General features: G+C 29.4%; 1 protein-coding gene across 1 annotated transcript; it reads left to right on the top strand.

Annotated features, from left to right (window-relative positions):
• Nucleotides 1-1981: 1981 nt before the first annotated feature.
• On the top strand, nucleotides 1982-18324 carry LOC107456164 (techylectin-like protein). Its single transcript, XM_016073948.4, has 6 exons — nucleotides 1982-2192; nucleotides 6597-6778; nucleotides 8369-8523; nucleotides 11314-11419; nucleotides 12072-12233; nucleotides 17903-18324. Coding segments are annotated over exons 1-6 (879 nt in total). The 5' UTR covers nucleotides 1982-2190; the 3' UTR covers nucleotides 18175-18324.
• The last annotated feature ends 6107 nt before the right edge of the window (nucleotides 18325-24431 follow it).

The raw sequence follows: 24431 nt of genomic DNA, 5'->3' as shown, positions 1-24431 counted from the left end.
AGATAAAAATTATGGAAAAAATAATGAGATTTAACTAAACATTCAAAATTCTTATTTTAAATGAAAATATAAAAACATACATATAGATAAACACAAGCATTTATATGAATAGTATTTATACCTAAAACGTAAATTTGAGCTGCAGAACTAGTAAGTCTATTGATGTAAACAAACAACTACTTAAAACGTTAAAGAGAAATACTAGCTTGAGCTTAAAAAACTTTCATCTTTTGTTAGTTTTTAAACTTACGCTAAATTGGAAAAAGGATTAAGACTACCAATGGGAAAATGTTTTAGTTGTTGTGAGGACAATGCCTTTGTGATTGTCCTTTACATGAAAGTATATTTTAGTTTCTTGTTTATTTCGTTTATTTATTTTTGCTGTTTTCACGAGTGTCTCCTCATTTTATTTATATATTTTTCTATTTATTTTTTTGTAAATGTTTTTAAAAAGATGTTTTTATAATTTGTTCTGAATATATTTGAGCAGATATTTGAATAAATGGAATTTAACTTAACAACTGTCTAATTCTTCGCGAAATTCCTATTCTGAAACGGCCATTCTTAATAAACTAAAGCGAAAAACAACATGAGTAAGGTACAAATATTTGTTTGTTTGTTTGTTTAAGCATTAGTCTACAAAGCACATAAAGCTTTCCTCTGTTTTAGACATTCTTAATCAATATGTTTTTAAAAGTTCTAACTTAATATTTAAGCGACAAAAGAAAAAGAATCTTTCGAAATTGAACATGCTTTTTTTACTCTTTTTGCGCATATTTTGACAAAGATTTTTTTTAAAAAATGTTATGGGTTTTACACCTAAGTGGTGAGCCGAGGAGAGTTCCTGGGATAGTGAAACACTAAGAACTTTTCTTACACTACTAGGTGTAAAGTAGCTGCCACCATTTTTGGGTATTTAGTAAAAATAATATTTAAAATTGCAGCAATATAAGATGCATATAATAGTTAGTAAAGTTATTTTTATCAGACAATATAAAGTAGTAATTGTTGATTTAAGATGAATATATATACACTAGTTCTTAAAATAAAATTTGTTTGTAAATCAAGCATATGCGTAGCACAAGGAGAATAGTAAGACTTATTTAGACTAGGCCTAACATAGAAACAGATGGAAATTATACTTTCTAAAATTTAATACAGCTTACAGAGACAAATATCTTTATTATATAAGACACAAATATCCTTATTATTTAACTAAAAACATACTTACAAATTAAAACACTGAACTTTTGATTCTGTTGACGCAGTGGTCAAAAAAACTACATTATTTTTGTAGTTTACTACAACTTCAACTACTATGTTACAAATATAGTCACCTACAACTACTTTTTTTAAACGGTAGTAACTACAAACTACTTTGGTAGTAACTACTTCACTACTTTAAGGACGCGAAATTTTCTGGAAAACTTAATTTACCCCTATGTTCTAAATGATTTTGAATACGAATTGGCGTACATTAAGTATAAGAGAATAGTTAAGAAATATTTATTCATGTTTACATGAGCCAGTTTGTTATTCCAAAATATTTTCTTCGAATTTGTCCATTTAATCTTCAACTTTTTATGCCTTTCCGAACTGCGAATATTTAATATATGAATTTCAAAATTATCAAATACTTGCAATTTAATTATTTAATGTTCTTTTATTTCTTGTAAGAAATTAAGTACAACGAAAATACGTTCCTATACGTACGGCTATTCAAAGACGGTTATAGAATAAAATAAAATTGCATAAAAAAAAAACAACAAATCCTTACTTCGGAGATATTGAAAACTTAAAAAAAAACATCAATTGAAGTAGTGATTGATAAGAATACTCAATTACATAGAAGTTATTCAGATTTTATCTTATATTTACAATTATTAAATTCATATCGTTAAAATTAGACACTAAATATGCCAAATAACATTTATCTCCTTGATAAATATGGATATTAAATACTTAAATCATGGATCTCTTGAAGTATCGAATGTTATAAGTGGATCATTATTTTTCTCTTATCTAATAAAATCAGTTTATTTCTAATACTTGAAATATAATTCACACTCAATTTGGAAGAAACTGATAGATACAATGGAAGATACAATGTCTTCAAACTATGTATAAAAGGAGTGATTTTTGTTAGCAATTTACTTTCCATTTTCAATTATTATAAGTACACAGTTGAAAATGTAAGTAGTTTCGTTTTTAATCTCTTGCAAATTGCATACTCTTTTCTTTTCAAATTATAACTTCTGTACTTATAAATTTCAAATTAATTGCATTCTAATGTGTCTATATTTCGATACAATCATTCATCGTTTAAGGTAATTTTCTTCTAATATTATTCTATGAAACTCTTTTTCTATTTTCTTTTCTTCAGAAACAAAAGTCAAAATTATTATTTTATATGACCACTTTAGTATAGCTATTAAAAAAAATTTTTAATTAGTTAAATAATAAATTTTGAAACGAGTTTATTTCCCCCAAAGTTTACTGAAATTATTTTCATTTTTTTAAACAAGCTACAATTAAAGAAATCCATTTTCGGGGTTGTGAAGAGCGCAAAAAAATAAATTGACTACCCTCAATAACTTTTGATCCATTGATCGATCTTCACGTTCTAAGACTCATTCTTAATGGTTCAAGGAGATGACCATAAATATGCTAATTGATAAGTACAGACGATAATTTAAGTTACATAAGCAGATGCAAAAACATATTTCAGCAGTTTAAACACCTTGTTCTCCGACGGATTCGGGTTTCTGACACGCAAAATAGAAGGGGTAGCCGGGGAAATATAGCCCCAGTAGTTTGGTAAGAAGAGCGATCCAAAGTTTGATTTCCTTAATGTCTTAATATCAACTTATTTTTTTTATTCCTTTTTAGTATTTCGCCCCATCTGGAGAACTTTTTAAACGAATACGACTTTTCTAAAATTGAATTCTCCGATTTGAATGATTTCATGAAAATACAATACGTAAAAAATACATTACGTAAAAATTGTATACATTACGTAAAAAATTATATACATTACGTAAAAAAATTTATGTCTTACAAATCAAAATTTTTCCGACTAACTTTTAATGAATTAATAAAAATTATAATATTTATTTAAAGTTATTTTTTCAAAAAATTGTTTTCGGATATATGAACTTTATAATTGTGTGCAAAAAATTTTCAATTCGCTTTAAGAAATATGCAGAAAATAAAATTAACATTAAGGGATCCAAACTTTCACCACTCTCCTAGCCTAACTATTGTGGTGATATTTATCCAATTATGGCTAACCCCTATATTTTGAGAGTCAGAAATTCGAATCCATCGAAAAAAGGTATGATTATTCAGAGAAAGTATGTTTTGTGTCTGAAAATATAGATAACTGAAGATATCGGCTGCACTAACTAATTAGCATATTTACAACCCCCCCCCCCTTCAAACTATTAAGACTAAGTCCAAGAGCGTAAACTTCTGACCCATAGATCAAAGGTTATTTAGGTGGTTCATTTTTTTTCTTTGAGAAGTGTGCAATAATAAATAAAAAAGCTGTTTCAACAATGAAACCTTTCGGCAAAAATTTAGAGACAATGTCAAAAAAAAGCATGGTCAAAATTACCACGATATGGTAAAATTTACCGTATTTCTGGATCTAATGAACATTCTGTAAATTTTTACAGAAGAGCTATGGTATTGACTTTGGTAAAATTAACAATGACATGTGGTTTTATAGTATCTAATATGTGAAAATTTGGTAAATGTGAACATGGCATAAAAAACATTTGTTTTCATAAGTTTACTTTTCTGTTTAGTATCTTTAATTAAAAGTGCGGTAATAAACTATAGTTTGGAAAAATAGAATTTCTAAGCCATTACCAAATGAATTACGAACATTTACCAATTTTATTTGGTAATTTACCAAAATGCATAATCTGCGTATCATAATTCTGCATAATCTGAGCGCCTATCATAATTAACCGCAGATTATAATCTGCGTTAAAATTTGACAAATGTGGTAAAATTTTTATTATTTTTATCATGATACTTTTTAGAACATGGAATAAATACCATTTATTCGATTAAATTTAATTTCCCCTTTTGTATTTTTTACTGAGTGTGCGGTAATAAAAGTTATAATTTTAATAACTTGAATTTCTTGTAAACCGTATTTATATAAGCGGAGAAAATTATCAAATGAATAGCTTAAATACTGTATATTTTGGTTTTATCGGCCAGAATTATGAGTTTTTTTTAACCAGAAATGTCAATACCATAGAGTATACCAGGCTTTTTATTACCGTGATAAAATTCTGTAATTAAATAACAGAAAAAATTTCTCTACTTTTTGTTCAACGTTTCATTAAATTAATTTTAATTCGGAATAAGTATAAAGATGTTTGAAAAGATGTCTCAGCAACTTTCTCCGTAAAATCTTTCAATCCAAGATATTAAAAATAAAAAAGTATATAGTCTCCAGTTGCAGATGTTGTGATCTACTACAACATTATAAAAAATAAAAAAAATAAAAATTGCGGTGAAAAGTAGTGGCATTCAGGATGCCGGTACTTTTACCGTAAAATCTATTTTTTCCAGAACATGTAACGAAACAAAAAAAATCTGATGAACGGCAATTCTTACAGTAATAATTAACGTTAAACCACTGAATCAATCTCCTTAAATAAATGTTACTGTATGAAATACCGCATACCGTATTTGGATCCGAAATTTGATCCGGAATTTTTTATTGTAAAAAATACCGCACTGTACTGTATGGCTATTGCAAAAAATACCGCATACCGTAATTCGATCCGTAATTTGATCCGGAATTTTTACAGTGTGCACCCGGTACCATGTTAGTGGGCTTCTACAACCAGGATCATTATTAAATCTAATCTATTTTTCTTAAGAATTAGTTAGTAATAAAATTTTTCTTTAAATTAGTAGAAAGATGCACTAAAATCATTCATCTGTATTTAAGAGGAAAAATAACACTTAAAACCTTTACAATTATTAATAAAATATAGTCTCCATTTAAAGCATACAATTTCCCTTAGTACAATATACCTACTTTAGTTACTAAAGCAAATACGTAAACAACACGGCTCTTGCTTTACCACTTTTCTTACAATATTGAAGGCAATCCCCTCTGTTGCTTATAGCACAACACAAGAATTTCTATCTTTTATTTATAATATAGCGCGAATTTATATAAATTAATTGGATAGCAGGATTTTTTTTGAAGTAGATCAAAAATTTGTTTCTGACTTTATATGTATACCAGAAACAAAGTTATATTTTAAACTTAATAAGGGAAAAAAAATTTCTTATAAATTTTCTTTCATGTTTTAAGTTTTTAAAGAAACAGAGAAAACCTTGGCAAAAATGCGTTTATTTTGTTTGGAAATATTGGGAATTATTTATAAATGTAAGTAACAAATATATGCTACTCGATAATTTTTACGTTTACAATCAATTTATAAGATCAGAACGGGCTGTTAAAGACGCCTTTCAAGCCCTAGAGGCCTCTGCTATAAATATGGGCCTTTCCATTAACGAAGACAAGACCAAATTCATGGAGTTTTCAAGCTCAACTGTAAACTATAGTGAACCTTTGCAGATAAACGGACATTCCTTTGAAAAGGTTAAAGAATTTAAGTATTTTGGTACAATTATCAATGACCAAAACAAACTGAAATCTGAAATTGACAATAGAATCAATATGGCCAACAAATGTTTTTTTGGACTAAAAAGTCAACTAAGATCGAATTTTATTAGCCGAAAAACGAAACTAAAGTTATATAAGACACTCATTCTGCCTGTCTTGCTATACGGAAACAAAACCTGGACTTTAAACCTTGACGTCCAACGCCTGATAGAAACGTTTGAAAGAACGATACTTAGAACTATCTTCGGTGCCATACCAGAGAGGGGATGTTGGCGAACACGGTACAACTTTGAACTTTATGGGCTCTATAAACATCCTCAAATTATGCAGATAATCCGAAGCAACCGACTAAGATGGCTCGTCCATATCTGGAGAGGCTCTGAAGATAACCCTGTAAAAATTGCCACCGTCAAGAACCCTCAGGGGTCCCGCTCTAGAGGTAGATCATCCACTCGATGGCTCAACGACACAGAAAACGACCTCAAAGTCCTAAAACTTAAGAACTAGAGGGGAATTGCCATGGACAGAGGGAGCTGGAGAAGGCGTGCTGTTGAGGCAGCCAAGGCCTGCAAAGGGCTGTTGCGCTCCTGAAGAAGAAGAAGAAGAATCAATTTATAGCTGAAGGAAAAAATAATGATGAGCTCCATTCTTTAAGACTGTTAAAGAAATTTTTGTTTTGTTTACTTTAAAAAAAAGGGGGGGGAAATATTATTGTCATATTGTCAAAAAAGGGAAAAAAATATTGAGAAACCTTATTGTCATGTCGACAATAAGGTTTCTCAGTATATTTACCAGCCATCTGAAGGGAATTCCGAAAATATATTAAACTCCTTCCTGGAAACGATTCTAAGGAACAATTTATTGTTAAAATGACTAATAACTATTGTACTACAAGCTTGCATCTTAACTATAAAAGATTACTTTCATCATGTAGGGGAGTGATGTTTAGAATTCACCTCATAACATCAGTGGTTCTTGCCTTGAGCTATGGCGTAACAATTAACCAGTATGATTTAAATGCTAGTGAACCTGACTCCTTCACCAAATTGGAGCATAATGAAATATTACCTTTGAAATATCAAGATATTAGTAAAGAATTCACTCAGAATAGTTACTGTAAGTATAAATGTAAATAATCACTTGGAAATTTGAAGAATTAACTTTGACTATTAGACAGTTCATTTAACAATGTGTGTTCTCCTCACGCTTCTTTGAGTTTTTATAAAGCAATACTATGACAATCTCAAAAAATAAATTTTTCATTTTATTATTTTTATTACTTTATTATTATTAAGTATGTTTGCATCCATTGAATTTTTTTTAGTGGTGAAAAAATACTTTTAAATTTAAAAAAATAGTTTTATTATATTTAAATAATCTGATGTTGTTGTTGCTGTTATTGTCGTAGGTCATTAAGACCAGGGGTTCGATTGTTCTCTCTATGGCCAAGAATTCGACTTCTGCCACACCCATTCGTCACACATAAGGTGGACCCATTCATACATCCATTCATCCACAGATCATAATTTTGACCTGAACCAGAGAACTATCAAAATTACGATTACTTATACCCAGAAGTATAATTTGTTACGAAAACATGGAGGACTTTGAGACCCGACAGAATTAACGTGCACCATTTACAACACCTTAGTCTTTGGTCGGCTGGATTCGAACTCCTGTTCCCAGCACCCTACCAACTGGGTTATCCCGGTCTAAATAATCTGATAAATAGCAATTTTGAAAATAATTCCCTAAAAACGGAAGTTATAACTAACTGAAGAAAAATCTAGATCAATTTATGTTAAAAATTATCGGCACTTAAGGTGCTGGTTCTTTTTACCGTGAAATTCATTTTTACCAGAACATGTTTCGGAACAAAAAAACTAATATTCCGTAATTATTACAGAAATAATTACAAATCACTGAATCACTCTAATTAAATAAATATTAGTGTAAAAATAACGGTATAATGTTTTATGGTAAAAATGGATATTGCGGCAAAATGGATTTTAACGGAGGATGTATCCAAAGTATAATCCACTTTATAACTTAATTTGATCTGAAATATTTTACAGTGTAATTAATAAAGCATATAATATGCATTTTAAACCCATGCCTACCTACCTATCTTCTTCGCGCCATCTGGCACATAGGGCCTCTAGTCTCTTTTTCTAGGCCTCACTGTCCTGAGCCAAGTCTAATAAAAATACTGGAGAATAATAAGATAAAACATATGAGGCTCAAATCAAGCAATAAATAGAAACAGACAATCGTTTAGCACTGTGAACACTGATGTTGTACTTTCTATTATCAACAACAGTACACAACTATTGCCAGTCTGCCTCACAAAAGAGACAGAATGCCGTTTTGCTATTATAAATAATGATGTTATACTATTCAAACAGATGCCAATCTATTTTAATTGTGCTTTGTAACCCCCTGTTTCCTATTTTATTATTCAAAATAATAAATATGGATGCTTTATTTTATATATTAAGCATTCATTTAGGTAAACAGAACTTTTTTAAGAAACCCACAATAGAGTTCCTCTTTATTATTTTATACAGCAAAGATTTTTGTGGCCTTTCAAAAGTTCTATATCAAGAAATTTATTGCATATGCAACATCTTAATTAACATACATAACATTTTAAGTATGCTGTATATATTATGAAGTTTCTATTATTGAATTTTACGTCATTTATAGGTCCTAAACATTCAAAACCTGCTGACTGTGCAGAAATTTTTCAAAACGGTTACGAAACCAGTGGAGTGTACAAAATTTATCCCAAAAACAAAGTCGTATCATGTGAAACTATTAGAGTGTATTGCGATATGAAAACAGATGGTGGAGGCTGGACAGTAAGACATTTTTCTCTTAAACTGCCAATATTAAACTTAATATACAAGAGTAGCTCGAATCAAAAGTAGACACGCGTGATAGCGTCACAAATACACTAGCGACAGCGCAGTCATTATTTATGATGATCAAGAGAACTAAAAGTGCATCGCAGATAGCATGCAACATAATTATCAAATTCACCTGAGGGAATTTAAAGTAAATGCTAAATCGTACTAAAGATGAATGCCACCAGAATAAAACAATGTGCAGAGGAACGGTTTTTAGTTTTAGAAGATAAACATAGTGCCTAATATGGATATTTATAAACATTATAGATAAACTAGGAAATAACGTAAGTGATAAATGGCGTGAGTTTCTCTTGAAAGGCGTACAGGGGTGTCAAACTCAAAAGCTAACTTGGGCCAAATAAACGATGCTTAACTTTAGGTGGGCCGCAAAAAAAGAAAAAAAATCAATGTTCATAGAAACAAATATTTTTATTTAAAATAGTACATTGTAATAAGCATGTATGAAGTAAAATTATTGTTTGATATTTGACATCTCTTCTCTGCTACTATCTTTCCTATTTCGAGAGAAATTTTATTGGCCGAGACTACTTTCAAAATTAATACCACTTCGGACAGAAGATTTATTTCCATTCATAACAGAAAATAATTGCTCGCACTGATAAGTACTTCCAAACATGGAAATAATTTCATATGCCAATTTTCGAGTATTTTCAAACCTTGCCGGTAAATATTTGTAAATTTCAGGCACACCCACTTCAATGACTTTTGCCTTCAAATTTCAATCGCACTGAATTTCAATCACTTCCATTTGCATGTAACTGGGTACTGAGTCTATATTTATTGAGAAAATCGAAGAAAACAAACAAAATTTTTCTTCCAAAGAATTAAAATCTTTAAACCTGGTTTCAAATTCCGTTTCAAGATTTGAAATTTTTTTTCCGTATTTTTGATACGATGCAGTATCCCTGGAATGGCAGGTACCGCAAGCCAATTAAAATTTTACATTTTAACGCGTACAATTTAAAATGATACTTATAGTTTATAAATAAAGTATATTATAATTTTATATGCTGGTTTCCTTCCTAATTCGCATTTTTATTTTATTTTCACTTTGCGTCGGATATATTGACTGGGCTGCAAAAATGTTCATCTCGGGCCGCGAGTTTGACACCCCTGGCGTACATCAATATCGGATCTCACAAAACCAGATCACGCAGACGCCATGAACTCCAATGAACCAATTGATTGATGAAATGATTCACACAGTTCGTGAAATGTGTCAGAGAAAGGAATTTATCATACATCGTCTGTCACTAAAATTTGTATTACTGCACATTGTTCTATTCTGGGAGCATCCTTTAATTGACTTTACATTCACTTCACATGCTCTAATGTGTTTCACATGCTTTTATCAGTTAATCAGTTATACACCGTTTGCAGTTCATTATAAATAACTTCTTCTATGACCTAAATGGTGGCGTAGCTATCATTGCTGTATTTCTGACACTTTCACAAATGATAATTTTTCTGGTCATCCATTTTATTAGATGTTTTTAAAACACAGTCCTAAATTCATATTTTATTCATATTTTCAAAATTAATTTGTGGTAGATTCCTTAGGATATCCTTAATGTGGTTCAAAAGTAGTTGCTTATGCACGAAATGAAAGCTGTCACCATTTGACGAATCGTTAATTCGGTTAAATTCAATATATTAAATTATTATAATGTCAATAGATTTCTCGGATAAAATTGAATAAGAAAATTTAGAATATTTTATGCAGTTATGTCATTGTATCTTTTATCTAGATTTTATCCAATTGAATAAATATTTAATTGAATTAAAATCCCTGCTTTAATTTACTGAAATTGAACATCAAAAATATCGGAATTTAACCAAGAAATTTGGATTACTATAATCGTCTATATCATTTATTATAAAAATAATTTAACACTATAATTCCTAATGAAATTATTTTTTGAAAATATTTTAAATGCGAATAAAAGTATGGAACTAAGCAACTATTTTAGTTTATTTAAAAAATGCATATTTTAATGTGTAGGGTTTATAATAAAAAATAGTCCGTTTTCACACGTTTAAGTAATTTCCAAAATTTAATAACTTGATTTTTATACATTAATTGATGCATTGTTTTGATATATTGTTTTGATACATTGACTGATATACCAAAATTTAATAACTTGATTTTTATGCATACAAAATTTAATACATTGATTTTTCGGAAAGTGTTACTCTTAAAAAAACTGTTTAGTTCATGTAATTTAAACACTCTTATTAATTTCAGTTTCATGACATTTTTTTTAATATTTCTATATCAAATTCATTTAAATGTATATTTTTCTTTACTAGATATGTACAAAAGACTTTAAACCATGATTTGCATGTTAGTAAGCATAGTAAACATAGATTTTTCTCAGTTTTTTAATGCTAATTTATAACTCCTAATACAATTTTGATTAAGATTTAGAAAAAGAAAAAAAACTATTCAATCCACTTAAATCAATTCATATAGCTAATAAATATAACTACTCTATTACTTACTGTTCGACTCTGTTAACACATTACCATTTATTTTGCTAAAATATTTACCATTAAGATCTGTATCTTTGTAATAATGACGAAAATATATAAAGTAATGATTAACTGAATTACAAACTAAATAAAATATAGTATTCACATTTATAACATTTTATAACATTTGGTTATGTTCACACGTTTTTTAATGTGTTTTAAATCAATACAATTTATTAAATATTTCAGGTCATTCAACGAAGAGGAAATTTTAACAGACCAGCTGATTATTTTCATAAAGATTGGGCTGAATACAAGAATGGATTTGGACATTTGGAAAAGGAATTTTGGCTAGGTAAATTTATTGACTTCTTTTTTTATGCAAATAATATAAGTTTCAGAAAAGTTTTTGTAAACTGTAAAAAATATCTTGTATGATTTCAGTATAATATACATAAATACACTGCCAATAATTGCTAAAAATAACATGGTGATCTTATAATTTTATGCATTTCTATCTCGTGTATTTTTATTTTGCTCCTATCTGATCAGAAGTAATTTTTTTCTGCATTTTAAATATTATATTAAATACACGTGATCAAATATTTTTGAATAAGTGAAACAGAAATATTTTACTCGGAGCCTATATTTTAAATATTATATTTAAAAGCAGCCATAGATGCCACTTGCTGAATGAACAAAACATGACAAATTTTTAAAAAAAATTGATAACAAAACGAATGATTTCGATGTTTTTAGTACTGACTTCCTCGTTAATATTTCATCAAAATTTCGGTAAAAATTTCCTTTTCTTACCTTTCCTCAAATATAATTCTTAACACCCTACTATATGTATTTTCCTTTCATCATTTTCAGTAAGGATTCTCTCCATAAATTAAGGCTGGTAATTACGCTGGTATTTCAAAGCATTTTTCCTTAAAGTGCAAAATTTTTTTTTTAATTTAAATGAATCATTTAATTTCATAATTAATTAAAATGTGTTTCAGGAAACGACTATATCTATGCTTTGACTAACCAGAAAAGAAACTCTGTACGTTTCGATCTTGGAACTGAAACTGAAACGGCTTACGCAACTTACGAAAATTTTTCGATCGAAAATGAAGAACTCAAATATAGATTATCTATATCGGAGTACAGTGGAACTGCAGGTTTGTTTTTTATTAAATAATTATAACTTTCCTTTAAATATTTTCTAGTGATAATCTCACTAATATGATAACCTTCGCACGAAACAGTGCCAAGTCAACATATGCAATTCAAATAATGAATTCAAAAATGCAAAGCATTGTTGGAAATTAACTCTTCGCACTATTACTAAATAATCTCTTTGGCGAAATTTTTAATTAATTTTTATGGTTAATTAGAAAATATTTCGAATTTAAAAAACAAAGTTATAGATGAAGTTGCTATAGTTACCGATCAAAATGCTAATCAAAAAAGATACTCTGTTCGTTTCAATATCGAAACTGACATTGAAACAGTTTACGACAACTTTTCGATTGGAAATGAAGAACTCAAATACAGATTATTTATATCGGAATACGGTGGAACTGTAGGCTTGCTTTTTTATGAAATATTTATAATTTTTCTTTAAAGATTTTCTAATGATAAACTTACTTTTATAATAAACTTAGCTCGAAACAGTGCCAAGTCAACATATGCAAGGAAAATAATCTCTCTATTCTAAAAAAAAGTTTTTGCAGTTAATTTTGTCCCCTGAAAAACTTTTTAATTACGTGATGAAAATCTAAGATTAAGGAATCAATTCATTCAGAATCTTTCAGGGAAGACATTTAGGGCATTCAAATCTTTTACATAATTTTAAATTTTTATTTATTTTAGTTTTAAAGCACGATTTTGCAGTTAATAATGAAGAATAACCGCCGTTCACAACAGCCAATCACATGTCTGAAAACGGCAAGCTTAAAAAAGCGATTTACAAGTCTGAATTTTCTTTTTCAGAGACGCAACCAATCACAAAATAGTTAGAATTTCATTCTTCAGTTTTACAACATCTCAACTTATTTCGTATTGATATATTGATTAATCTGATTATTTGTTTTCTAAAACGTTAATTCGTAAGTTTAATCTGGTTTTAAATCTTAATTCGATTTGTTTATTTACAAGTAATGCCTAAAAAGAAAAGACCTAACATTGCTAAAAAGTCGCAACTCAATGCGAAAGCTAATCGAAAGCGGGAAAAACGTAAACTTCATAGTATAGAAGAAAATAATGCTCTTTTGCTTATACAACCTAATGATGATTCAACTAACAAAAAAAAAGTTAAACTAACAAAGGTTGAGCTAAAAGAGAATGTGTGTAATTGCTACACAGTCGCAACAACATCGACTTTCATTTGCCCACATCAAACCAGACCTGTAAATACAGAAAATGTGGTTGGAATGCACACTGTACCAATTCGCTTTCGCAATGCTGACAATGATATGGACCAAAATCCTAATCCACCTATTTTAAAATCAAAACAACATGAGTTTGCTGGTGATTTATCGAAATTGTTACCTATCAAAGTGGCAAAACATAGTCTTGGCAAAATGTTTTCAAAATGCAGTTATTGTGGAGCTTTGAGATTTGCTTCTGCAAAAGGGCGCTCTGTTAATTCTTGCTGCCATAATGATAACATACATATACCTCCGCTGCATGAATATCCTTTATTTTTGAAAAACTTACTTCTTTCTGATGAGCAAGAAGCAAAATTATTTAGGCAAAATATCCGTGTATACAATTCATCATTTGCGTTTACCACTTTTAGTGCTAAATTTCTTCAAGATGAAAGCAGAGGTCCACCGTTGATAAAAATTCAAGGACAAGTATATCACCATGCGACAACATCCCTAAATTCAGCAACCAATGCTCCAAGGAATGGACAAATATATATTTATGACAGTGTTGAGGAGGCTATTAAACTACGCATGAATTTAGACAATCTTCAGTTGACAAGGCATATTGAAAAATTATTAAGGGAAGTCAATCCATATGCACAGAAATATCGGATGCTCAGAGATTTAACTATTCATGATAGTGAATTTGTTTTACAATTTCAAAGATTTATATTCGATGATAAAAGAAGATACAATAAACCTACTTCTTCTGAATTAGCTGCCATTATTGTTTCCAAAGATGGTGTTGTTCCTGTATGCGATTTAACTGTATATCCTAAACAAGAAATAAGAGAAACGAGTATAATAAACCAAAGATCTCAACATGCTGATCCTATGGTCTTTCCTTTACTTTTTCCTAAAGGCGATTTAGGATGGACTTATCAAATGCCTTCGCAAAAAGGAAAACAAATAAGTCCAATTCAATATTATGGGCATAGGTTAGCCTTACGACCTAATGGTCCTTTTAACCCGTTATTGCATGCTGGAAAATTATCTCAGCAGTATGTGATAAATTGCTATTTGTTGGTTGAAAGTCAGCGATTAGATTTCATTAGAAACAATCAAGGAACCCTGCGCACTGAATGCTATCAAGGGTTAATTGACCATGTTGAAAGGAATTCTTTAAATGAAACTGACAGAGTAAGGTTGGGCACAGCTGTTATACTACCAGCTACGTATATTGGGTCACCTCGAAGTATGCAACAACTGTATCAAGATGCAATTGCTATTTGTCGGAAGGCCTTATTTTTTTATTACGATGACATGTAATCCGCAGTGGCCGGAAATTACTGAAACTTTAAAAGATCATTTCATTAAAGGTACTACTGTAAATGACATTTCAATAATCGTCACAAAGATTTTCCAAGCTAAAGTGGATGAATTAATTCATGACTTAACAAAAAAACATGTTTTAGGCCCTATTGTGGCATTCGTTTATACGATAGAATTTCAAAAAAGAGGGCTCCCACATGTTCATATTCTTGCTTCACTCCGAACAGACTGTAAGTTGTTAAAGCCTAAAGATGTTGACAGATTTATAACTGCTGAGCTTTCTGATGATAACTATCTTCGCTCTCATCAACTAAAACACATGATGCATGGACCTCATATTGCAGGCCTTATTTGCTGGAATGAAGAAAAAAAAGAATGCTCAAAAGGATTTCCTAAAGAATTTATCAATGAAACAGATATGACAGGTGATGGTTTTCCAAGATATCGGAGAAGAAATAACATCAATAAATTATACCAATATCCTGCTAAAATAAAAGGCACCACTGTGTATGTAGATAATCGCATGGTTGTACCTCATAATCCGTATCTTTTACTCAAATTTAATTGCCATATAAATGTTGAATATTGCTCCTCAGTGATGGCTATTAAATATATACATAAATATATTCATAAAGGCCATGATAGAGCCAGAATTGCTATTGTTCAAGAGGACAATGAAATTGCAAGCTATATAGATAGCCGCTATATTGGGCCAATGGAAGCTGCATGGCGATTAAACGAAATTCCACTGCGTAATAGAAGTCACACTGTTGTTAGGCTTCAAGTGCATCTTCCTGGCCAGCAACACATCAGATTTGAGGAAGGTTGTGAGTCTGCTGCAGTTTCAAATAAAAAAGCATCCCTTACCATGTTATTAGCGTGGTTTAATTTGAATAAAGAAGATCCAACTGCACGTATTACTTTGTACGGTAATATACCAGAAAAGTACTCTTGGAATTACAAATTGAAAAAATGGATGCCAAGAAAAAATAATGTCCATGTCGTTGGACGTTTAATGAATGTTTCTCCTAGAGACTCTGAGAGGTTTTTCTTGAAACTCATTTTATGTAGAGTTCCTGGAGCTTTCAGCTATGAAGATCTGCGAACATTTGAAGGTACGATGTATAAAACATTCAGAGAATCAGCAATTGCTATGGGTTTAACTGAATGCTGTGAAGAATCTACAGCAGTTATGGAAGAGGCAGCAGCTAATATGATGCCTAAGCAATTAAGGCACTTTTTCGTGTACTATTTAATATGTGATGAGCCATCAGATGCAGTAAAATTATGCAATATTTTTCATGAACAAATGATTGATAAAGATGCCGATGCCAACGATGCTTTAATACACATTGAACAGTTGTTGAATTCTGAAAATAGAAGTTGTAAGGACTTTGGATTGCCCGAGCCCCCATTATATGAAGAACTGGTTTATGCTATGGATATAAACGAATCAGTTGAAAAGTTTACTCTGATAAATGCTAAGTTTAACGAAGATCAACTGTTCATTTTTCAAAGAATAATAAAGTCTGTCTCCGATGAATCATCAAATCAGCAAACTTTGTTTTTTATCGATGGTCCAGGAGGAACTGGCAAAACCTTCCTATATAAAGGATTATATCATTATTTTGTGTCAAAGAGCATGAAAGTTGCTTGTGTAGCTTGGACTGGCATTGCGTCAATGTTACTTCCATCTGGAACTACTTCACACAGATTTTTTAATCTGCCTATTGATCTAAGTGACGATGGGATTTGTATTTTAAAAAAATGTGATAAGATTCGCTTAAAAAATTTTGACGTTATTATATGGGACGAAGCAAGAATGATTCCCAGAAAAGCAATAGAAATGATCGATAGAACTTTTCGTGATCTTCTAGCTAATGAGATACCATTTGGGTACCGGGGGTTGGCGAGCGTCAGCGAGCAGGGGGCGGAGCCCTCTAGTGAATTCAAAATTGCGAAGCATTGTTAGAAATTATTTTTTAGCACTACTATTAAAAAATTTCTTTGGCAAAATGAGGTATTTTTTGGTAAACAAAAGCTATTGAAATTTATAAAATAAAATTATAGATAAATTTAAAATGTTTACCGGGCAAAATTATTAGGCTTAAGTTTTGTCTCAATAAAACTACGATTATAACTAAGTAATTCTTAAATTTAGTGTATGATTATGTTTATAAATAACAAATATATTGTTTATAAATAAAATAAAAATATGTATTTTTATATAATATATTAATATTAAAAATATTTATAAATAAAATAAAAATATTGCTAATAAATTAAAAAATTTGCATAGCAATCGCGTAGGAAGAAAGGAGTGAAGCAAGCAGGAGGAAGAGTTTTTCAGTGAAAAATAAAAATTGCAATACTTTTATTGATTCGATATCCACACGAAAAAAAATCTGATAAAATTATCATACTGTATGGTAATGGTATTTCTGGTATTAAAAAAACATAATTCTGCTTCATAAAACTAAAATATACACTATTTGTTCCGTTTCATTTAAAATTTCTTCTACTCATATGGCCCCCAGTTAGCTTGTCGGTTTACTGTAAATTCTGGTTATCAAAATTATAACTCTTATTACCACATATTTTTATTAAATATACGTTGCATAAAATATAAGTATATATAAAAATACAAAACTGAAAAGTCAATTTAACTGAAAAAATGGTTTTTATGTCATGCTTATGATATCATGAGAAATTACCCAACTTCAGCACACATTTACCAAAATGTATCACATTTAATAAAATAATTGTTATTGTTTCATTGTTAATTGTACCAAATTAATTCTTGTGGTTTTTACTGTTTCACTGTTAATTTTATCAAAGCACTTCGGTAAAATCTACCGAATTTTTGGTGCTGCCATAGAGCTACATACAAGGTAAATTTTACCACATTCTGGTAGTTTTGACCATATTTATTTTCTCTCGCAACGTTTGTACTTAATTTGTTTCCAAACATTGTGATAATAGCTTTATAAATAAAATATAATACGGACTGATTAAACGAAATATAATGCTTTTTAGTATTAAATAATAAATAATAGAGACCATATAATGGATAAAAAAATACTTTTACGGTGCTGCTATAACAAATATGTGATGTAATTTAAATAACGCTTTTATATTTTATGCAGGTGATTGTATGGTAAATCACCATAAAATGGCCTTTTCAACAAAAGACCGTAAAAACAATTCTGGTACCACAGACTGTGCCATGATAAGAAAAGGTGGATGGTGGTACTTTGAATGCGCTAGAGCTAGTCTCAACGGTGTGCGTCTGACAGGAAATTATACCGAAGAAATGGTTAATACCAATGGTACATACTGGTTTACATGGAAAGGCTATACAGAATCACTATCCACTGTTGAGATTAAAATTCGTCCATTTGTTTTTCCATCTGAATAAAAATGCTCTCCATATATAATAAAACTTAGTATGAGTGTTATTAAAATATTGCCAGATTTTATAATTGAAAAACAGACGTTAGAAGGAATGTAACGGAAGTTTCTTTGTTCATGTTTTCTACAATAAATTTTTCTTTTATTTTATAACACACAATACACAAATGGCATGCGAGTAGGAGAAATATAAAAAATCGTCATATTATTATTGACGTAAATGATGCTTAATTAATTTTCTTAATTAAAACTAAACTAAACTCAGCGGCGCGACAGCCCAATGAGAGCCAAGGCCTACTGCGCCCATCCCAGTTTTCTTGACCTTTGGGCTCTGGGGTGCAGGAGCAGACATTTCGGTTAGGTGGTCAGCCGAACGCGAAACCCCAAACATGCTTGTTACTCATTTATCGACCCACTGAAGGGATGAAAGGCTGAGTCAACCTTGCCCGGCCCGAGGGTCGAACCAGGGACCTGTGGCACGACAGCGCGAAGATCTACCGCAATTTTTATAATTACTGTTAGTAATTGATGCAATTTTATAGGCACCAAATAATTAAGTAATTGATGCAATTTTAATAGGTACCAAATATAGGTAAACGGTATTATATATGATACCTATTAAAACCACATCAACACTGGGGAAGCTTCGATATAGATACTATGGAGTAGAGGTTTTTACGGTCTATAAAATAAGTACAAGAGAAAATTGCGTGATTGTGGTAAATTTCGACTATCGCAAGTTGGCCTCGAGCAACAGTATCATGCCAAATGATTCTGAATATAGTTAATCTTTATTTTGATAGAACGAACAACTTAAAGCGTGTATGACTTTATTTAAGAACTTATCTAACAACGCTTTATCTACATCCACCGGAAAATACAAAATATAACTATATATTTAAAAAATGGAATAATTTTAGTGTGTTGGTACATGTTTCTCGATACTGATACAGTGCTAGCTTTTTTCTACCCTGTACAAAGAACGGGTATTTAGCTAGTACAGTAAAACTTGTGTAATTTGACCACTTGTGGTGCATTGTTTTAGTGGTCAACTTAGACAAGTGGGCAACTTATAGAGGGGGTGGGTCATTGTTTACTTTTTCGCTTCCTACATCATGTTGCTATATATTTAAAAAAAAAAAATTCTTGATTTAAAAATTTTATTTAGCAAATGGCCGAATGAATATCTTAAGAAATGTATTTAAATCTAAATGAACTTCAGATTGTTACATATAAATAATTCTAATGTTTAACTAACCTTTTTCAAAAAAATTATTTCGTTAGTTATGCATGCATGTGAAATGTTTAATAAAAATAATTCCTTAAAATATCAGAACACGAAAACATGTAATTTGAAAACTTTAACAAAACAAAATTATTTGAACTTTAAAATTTATTCTATTACTACACTTACAAACCTATTTGCTCACTATAGCAACCTGAAGAGCAACTTTTCAACTAACACACCTGTTTTCAATGAATGAATGAAAGAAATGGTCAAAAGCTGACCCCCTACAGTTTCTCCAGATGGTCAACTCACAAAAGGGTTTAGATTAGCTTTTTACACTATTTCACCAAACAAGTGAAATTTTAACATACTACGCAAAATGACAGAAAATGTTTCTGAGTTTTTTTTTTCTGGTCAACTTATAAGGGTTTTAAAATAAAATTTCATAATGCTCCTAGACAAAATTGACTTATTTCAGTGGTCAACATACAAGATAGACAGGTGGTCAAGTTACAAAGGTTTTGCTTCTTTGTATTATATAGGAAAAATTCCGTTCTTGATAATTGAGGTCAACTTATGCAGGTGTCCAACTTGGCAGGTTTCACTGTAGTAGGATTTTGTGTGTATGGGTTTCTTGTAACTCCAGAACAGTTAGTGCAAAGATTCGGAAACTTAAACAGGGTGTGCTAAGCACGATATTATCACCCGATCATAAAAATGGTTAAGATTATTATATTCGGGAGTGACTTGTAAAATATGAGCACTTCGCATGGATTCAGCACATTGCATTGACCATATCGTAAACCATGTTACAGATGATACCGTTTTATAAATCATTTAAAAGATAACATCATTGATATTTTCCATGTTAGTTATTTTATCAAAAGCGAGTATCGAGTTTGTTGCAGGTTCCTCGATAATTAATTATTTTTGATTCGACTTAGAAAATAAACTCAATTTTGAAAACCAATGGTAATTAAATTTTAAAAAAATAAAGTTATGAACTAAAGTGCAAATTCATCAGAAAAATTGGTTGTGATATATCTAAACCAGCGGTTCCCAATTTTTTCCAGGAAACTGTACGATCGAACTACAGTTGGTGGAACCCATACTTTTAAAAAAAACGTTCATTAGCAGGTGTAAATATTCAAACGAAGAAGAAAAAAATTTCAGATTAATTTAGAAACATTCAATGTGAATAATGTCTCAAAATTAGGTTTCATGTTAAGCAGTTGAATTCGAAAGTCTGCACAGAGTACGTTTTTTGCTGTATAAGGTAAGTCCAGTAGTTTTTGCCATTAAGGTTGAAATCGAATAAAATATGCAGAACTATAACTTTTGAAAAAGTACTATTATAAATTGTGAGAAAGGTTATCAGAGAAAAATAATTTTTTATTCTTGAATTTGATTATTTTATTTTGAATTTCAAAGTTCGTTGAGAAATACTGATGCAATAATTATATATAGCATTTAGCAATTTACTTAATGCATTGTTATTAGAAAAAATACATGTATTTTTTTAAAATTTCCTATTTATTGCAATTTTACATAAATAATTTAACAAAAACAACCTTAACATTAAATTAATAATGAATTATTGCTTGACTACAAATCTATTAAAGGTTTAAAAATATCATTACTTGTTGAATATAAATCCTAAATCACGGAATCCTCTGAGATCTTCCCCTCATTCCAAATATTTTACTGAATTGTTATAGTTGTAAAAGATAATTTTGAAATTAATTTAAATTTGTGTAAATCTAAATCTTGGAACTTAAGAGATAGATTTATTTTCTAATAGCTATTCAGTAAATTATTTCCATGCACTTAGATTTGACTTTAAAATTTCATTGATACCGACCGATTTTATTTTCAAAAAAATTTGAAAAAACATAAGGTAAAATCAATAAACACCACAATGTTTTGTTTGAAATTTTATTGCATAAATAAATATAATTTATAAATCTTATTATAAATAATATGTACACAAACTTTACAATTAAAAGTTCATAAAATATATTAAACACTTTAACAACTCAATGCCTCACTGTAACAGGTTTGTTTTCTCTTTGAACAAAATAAAACAGTTTTCTATAACATTTTGAGTCTGTGGAATTGCGCAAAAATGTACATAATGAAAATATACAACTGTACATAATAACAAATTTCAAGTAGTAGAACCACCATCAACGAAAGCTTAGTAGCCTACCTTGTTTCTTCCATACATATAATATCAACAGTAAATATTGTTTAAAAAATTAAAAAAAAGTCCAAAGAATTTGGCAGTTAAGTAGATGTGTGCTAACTTCGATTTGAACTTCACCAAATATCTTTTTTCGGAGCTGTAAAAATGTATTAAAAATATCCAAGTGATAAATTTGAATTTTTTTTTTTTTTTTAAAGTTTGCCCTTCACAGTATTTTTTTATTAACTTGAATATTCTATAATTTCAAACTGTATACATTTTATAACCGGAAGTATTTCCAAAAGACACATGTTAAAATCTTACAAATTAATAATTGCAAATTAAAAATTGGAAATGAGTAATGGTAATACATGCTTATGCAATGATATTTAAATTAAACTTTTCTAGCAGTTAGGTTAAAACCAATAATACTCAATTAAAAATTAATAAAAATTTAAAATCTTAATCAAAAATCAATAAACCGAAGTTTCATTGCTTACTTTGGTTCATTCAAACCATATTTAGTACCAACAAAATATTTTCTTAACAAAAAAAAAGCTCTACAGAATTGAACAATTAAGTAGATTGTTATTATGCTAACTTTAATTTGAACTTCATATCATTTTAATATATTATAAGAATTCATCAAATTCCATGCTACAAATTTGAGTTCTTCTCTAACAGGAGCAAAAAAATTCTTGCTCTTCACATAATTTTTTCATTAATTTGCATATTCTGCAATGTCAAACCCACAGCATATCTGTATCCTGGAGGCTAAAGAAAATGCTTTATAATGCTTTATGAATGATTAGTAGTTACTTCTTCTAAATTGGAAGAAAAATATAAATAAAAATTCAATAAATTTTATGCCTATTGAAAAAAAAAGTAATTTGACTTTGACATTTTAAGCAATAGGATGCAAATAGTAACTATAAATGATGTATTTAAAATTATTAGCTAAAGAAGAAAAAAACTATTGCTTCAGGAAGAAAAAAAAAATTCAAAAACATTCTAATTTTCTTTAAGAATATACCATACCTAATTAAGAAAAAAACATGCTGCAAGACAAACATGCTAATATACATTTAATAATAAATAATCATTGATTTTCAAATGTTGTTAAATAACTTTACAGTTATGTGACATTTTATTAAGTTCTTTTTGGAATGCTTGTGTGGTGGCAGCTCCACTACTGCTTTTAGATTGAAATGATGTAAGTACTTTATACAAAGTAGCTTAATGAAGAAAGACATATTACAGCATGACACCAGTTTCCCACACAAATAAATAACACAACAATAAATTACATTTAAAAAAATAACATCTATTTACACTTTAACAAATATTTATGTGTGAGCTACTTAAAAAAAAAACATTCATAATAAATTAATGTTTTCAGTCTCTTTGAAACATAATACACATCACAGAAATAAGAATCTAAAGAAAAACTTTCTAGCAAATAAATATATAATAAGATTTTGTTTTTTAAAAAAAATTCATGCCAACATTTTCAGGATATGATTTGAAAGTAGAAAAAGGGACATGAATCATTAATGTATGTCATTTTATGTACTCAACTTATTAAAATATTAATAAGAATTGATGCACCATTCAAATGTTTTTAGAATGACAGCGGAAAGAAAAGCAAAAAAGGCTTCACTTAATTCTGTCTGTATGGGTATGACTTAATTTAGTTCTAAATCTTTACAAATAATTAACAGAAACAAATACAGAAAGGAGTTCTGAAGAAACGTTTTGATAGAAAAAGAAATACTGATAGTTTATTAATTGTTCGAAGAAATAAATAACAGAAAATAAAACAAAGCCGAAAATAGAAATATTAAAAAACAGTTTGTATTTTTAAAAACGAAGACAAAAAAATATACAAAATGCAGGGTGCTCTATAATCACTTTCCTCAATATATATTTATTTCTAGATTCTTTGTGGGAAAAAATATATGTTTAAGGGTTTGCAAATTAATATTCAAGTGAGAAGTGAGGAACAAACAAAACTGCTGCTAAAGAAAAGGAGACTGAAAACCTGTTTGATTTGCTAGAAGAAACAGAGAGTTAAAAAGCAATCATTAAAAACGACTTTAAGTTGCATCATGCAATCAAACTGGTTTTGATGCTATTGCCTTCCTCACAAGCGATACATATTTTGATAAAATTTTTCCTTGCTGAAGCATTAATACCAGACACCAAAAAAGCTTACTTTTTGGCAAAGTTTCTGAAAATATATATTAAGTGCAGTGATTAAGAAATCAAGCTTTTGCCAGAAATGCAACGCAATGAGTTAATATTATAGAATTTCTTAAACTTAAAATACATTTGATTTATACAATATTTATAAGTATATATATTTTTTAAGTTATTTTCTAAGAAAAGCTATTGTCAAAATGTATTAATTAGTAAAATTATCTATAAAATAAATAGTATTAGCAAAAATACTAAGGCACAAGAGTTCACAATCAAACCTGTTAAAGCTTACACACTATCATGCACTCAGAAATTAAACAGGTAAGCTGCTGACAATCATAGGAATCAACTACATATAAATATACAATAAATTATAATGTATGCAAGAATTTTGATATAAAAGAGCCAGGCATGTTAAAAAACAAAATTTGTTGACTTAAAACAAAAAAATTTTAACCTTGAGCGGCTTAATTATTCAGTACACTTTCACTTGTGTACAATTTTTTACTGACTATTAATTTTTATGGTAATTACAATTCTAACAAATTTTAAAAGATTTTTTTATTACACCTTAATTGTGTACTAATTTATTATTAAATATGCCCAAATTAATAATTAGAATAAACTAAACAAAATTAAATTCTTAATTTCT

The sequence above is a fragment of the Parasteatoda tepidariorum genome, chromosome 9 (genome assembly GCF_982258835.1).
Source record: "Parasteatoda tepidariorum strain Cologne lab strain chromosome 9, Ptep-v5.0, whole genome shotgun sequence".
NCBI lineage: Eukaryota > Metazoa > Arthropoda > Arachnida > Araneae > Theridiidae > Parasteatoda > Parasteatoda tepidariorum.
Note: the sequence above shows the minus strand (reverse complement) of the source record. Positions and strands in the feature narration are given on the sequence as shown.

What these genes read in the sequence shown, in the direction of transcription:
- LOC107456164 (XM_016073948.4), top strand. An exon ending in CAGATGGTGGAGGCTGGACA is followed by an intron (nt 8,524 to 11,313) that starts GTAAGACATTTT and finishes TAAATATTTCAG; the next exon opens with GTCATTCAACGAAGAGGAAA. An exon ending in GGAGTACAGTGGAACTGCAG is followed by an intron (nt 12,234 to 17,902) that starts GTTTGTTTTTTA and finishes TATTTTATGCAG; the next exon opens with GTGATTGTATGGTAAATCAC.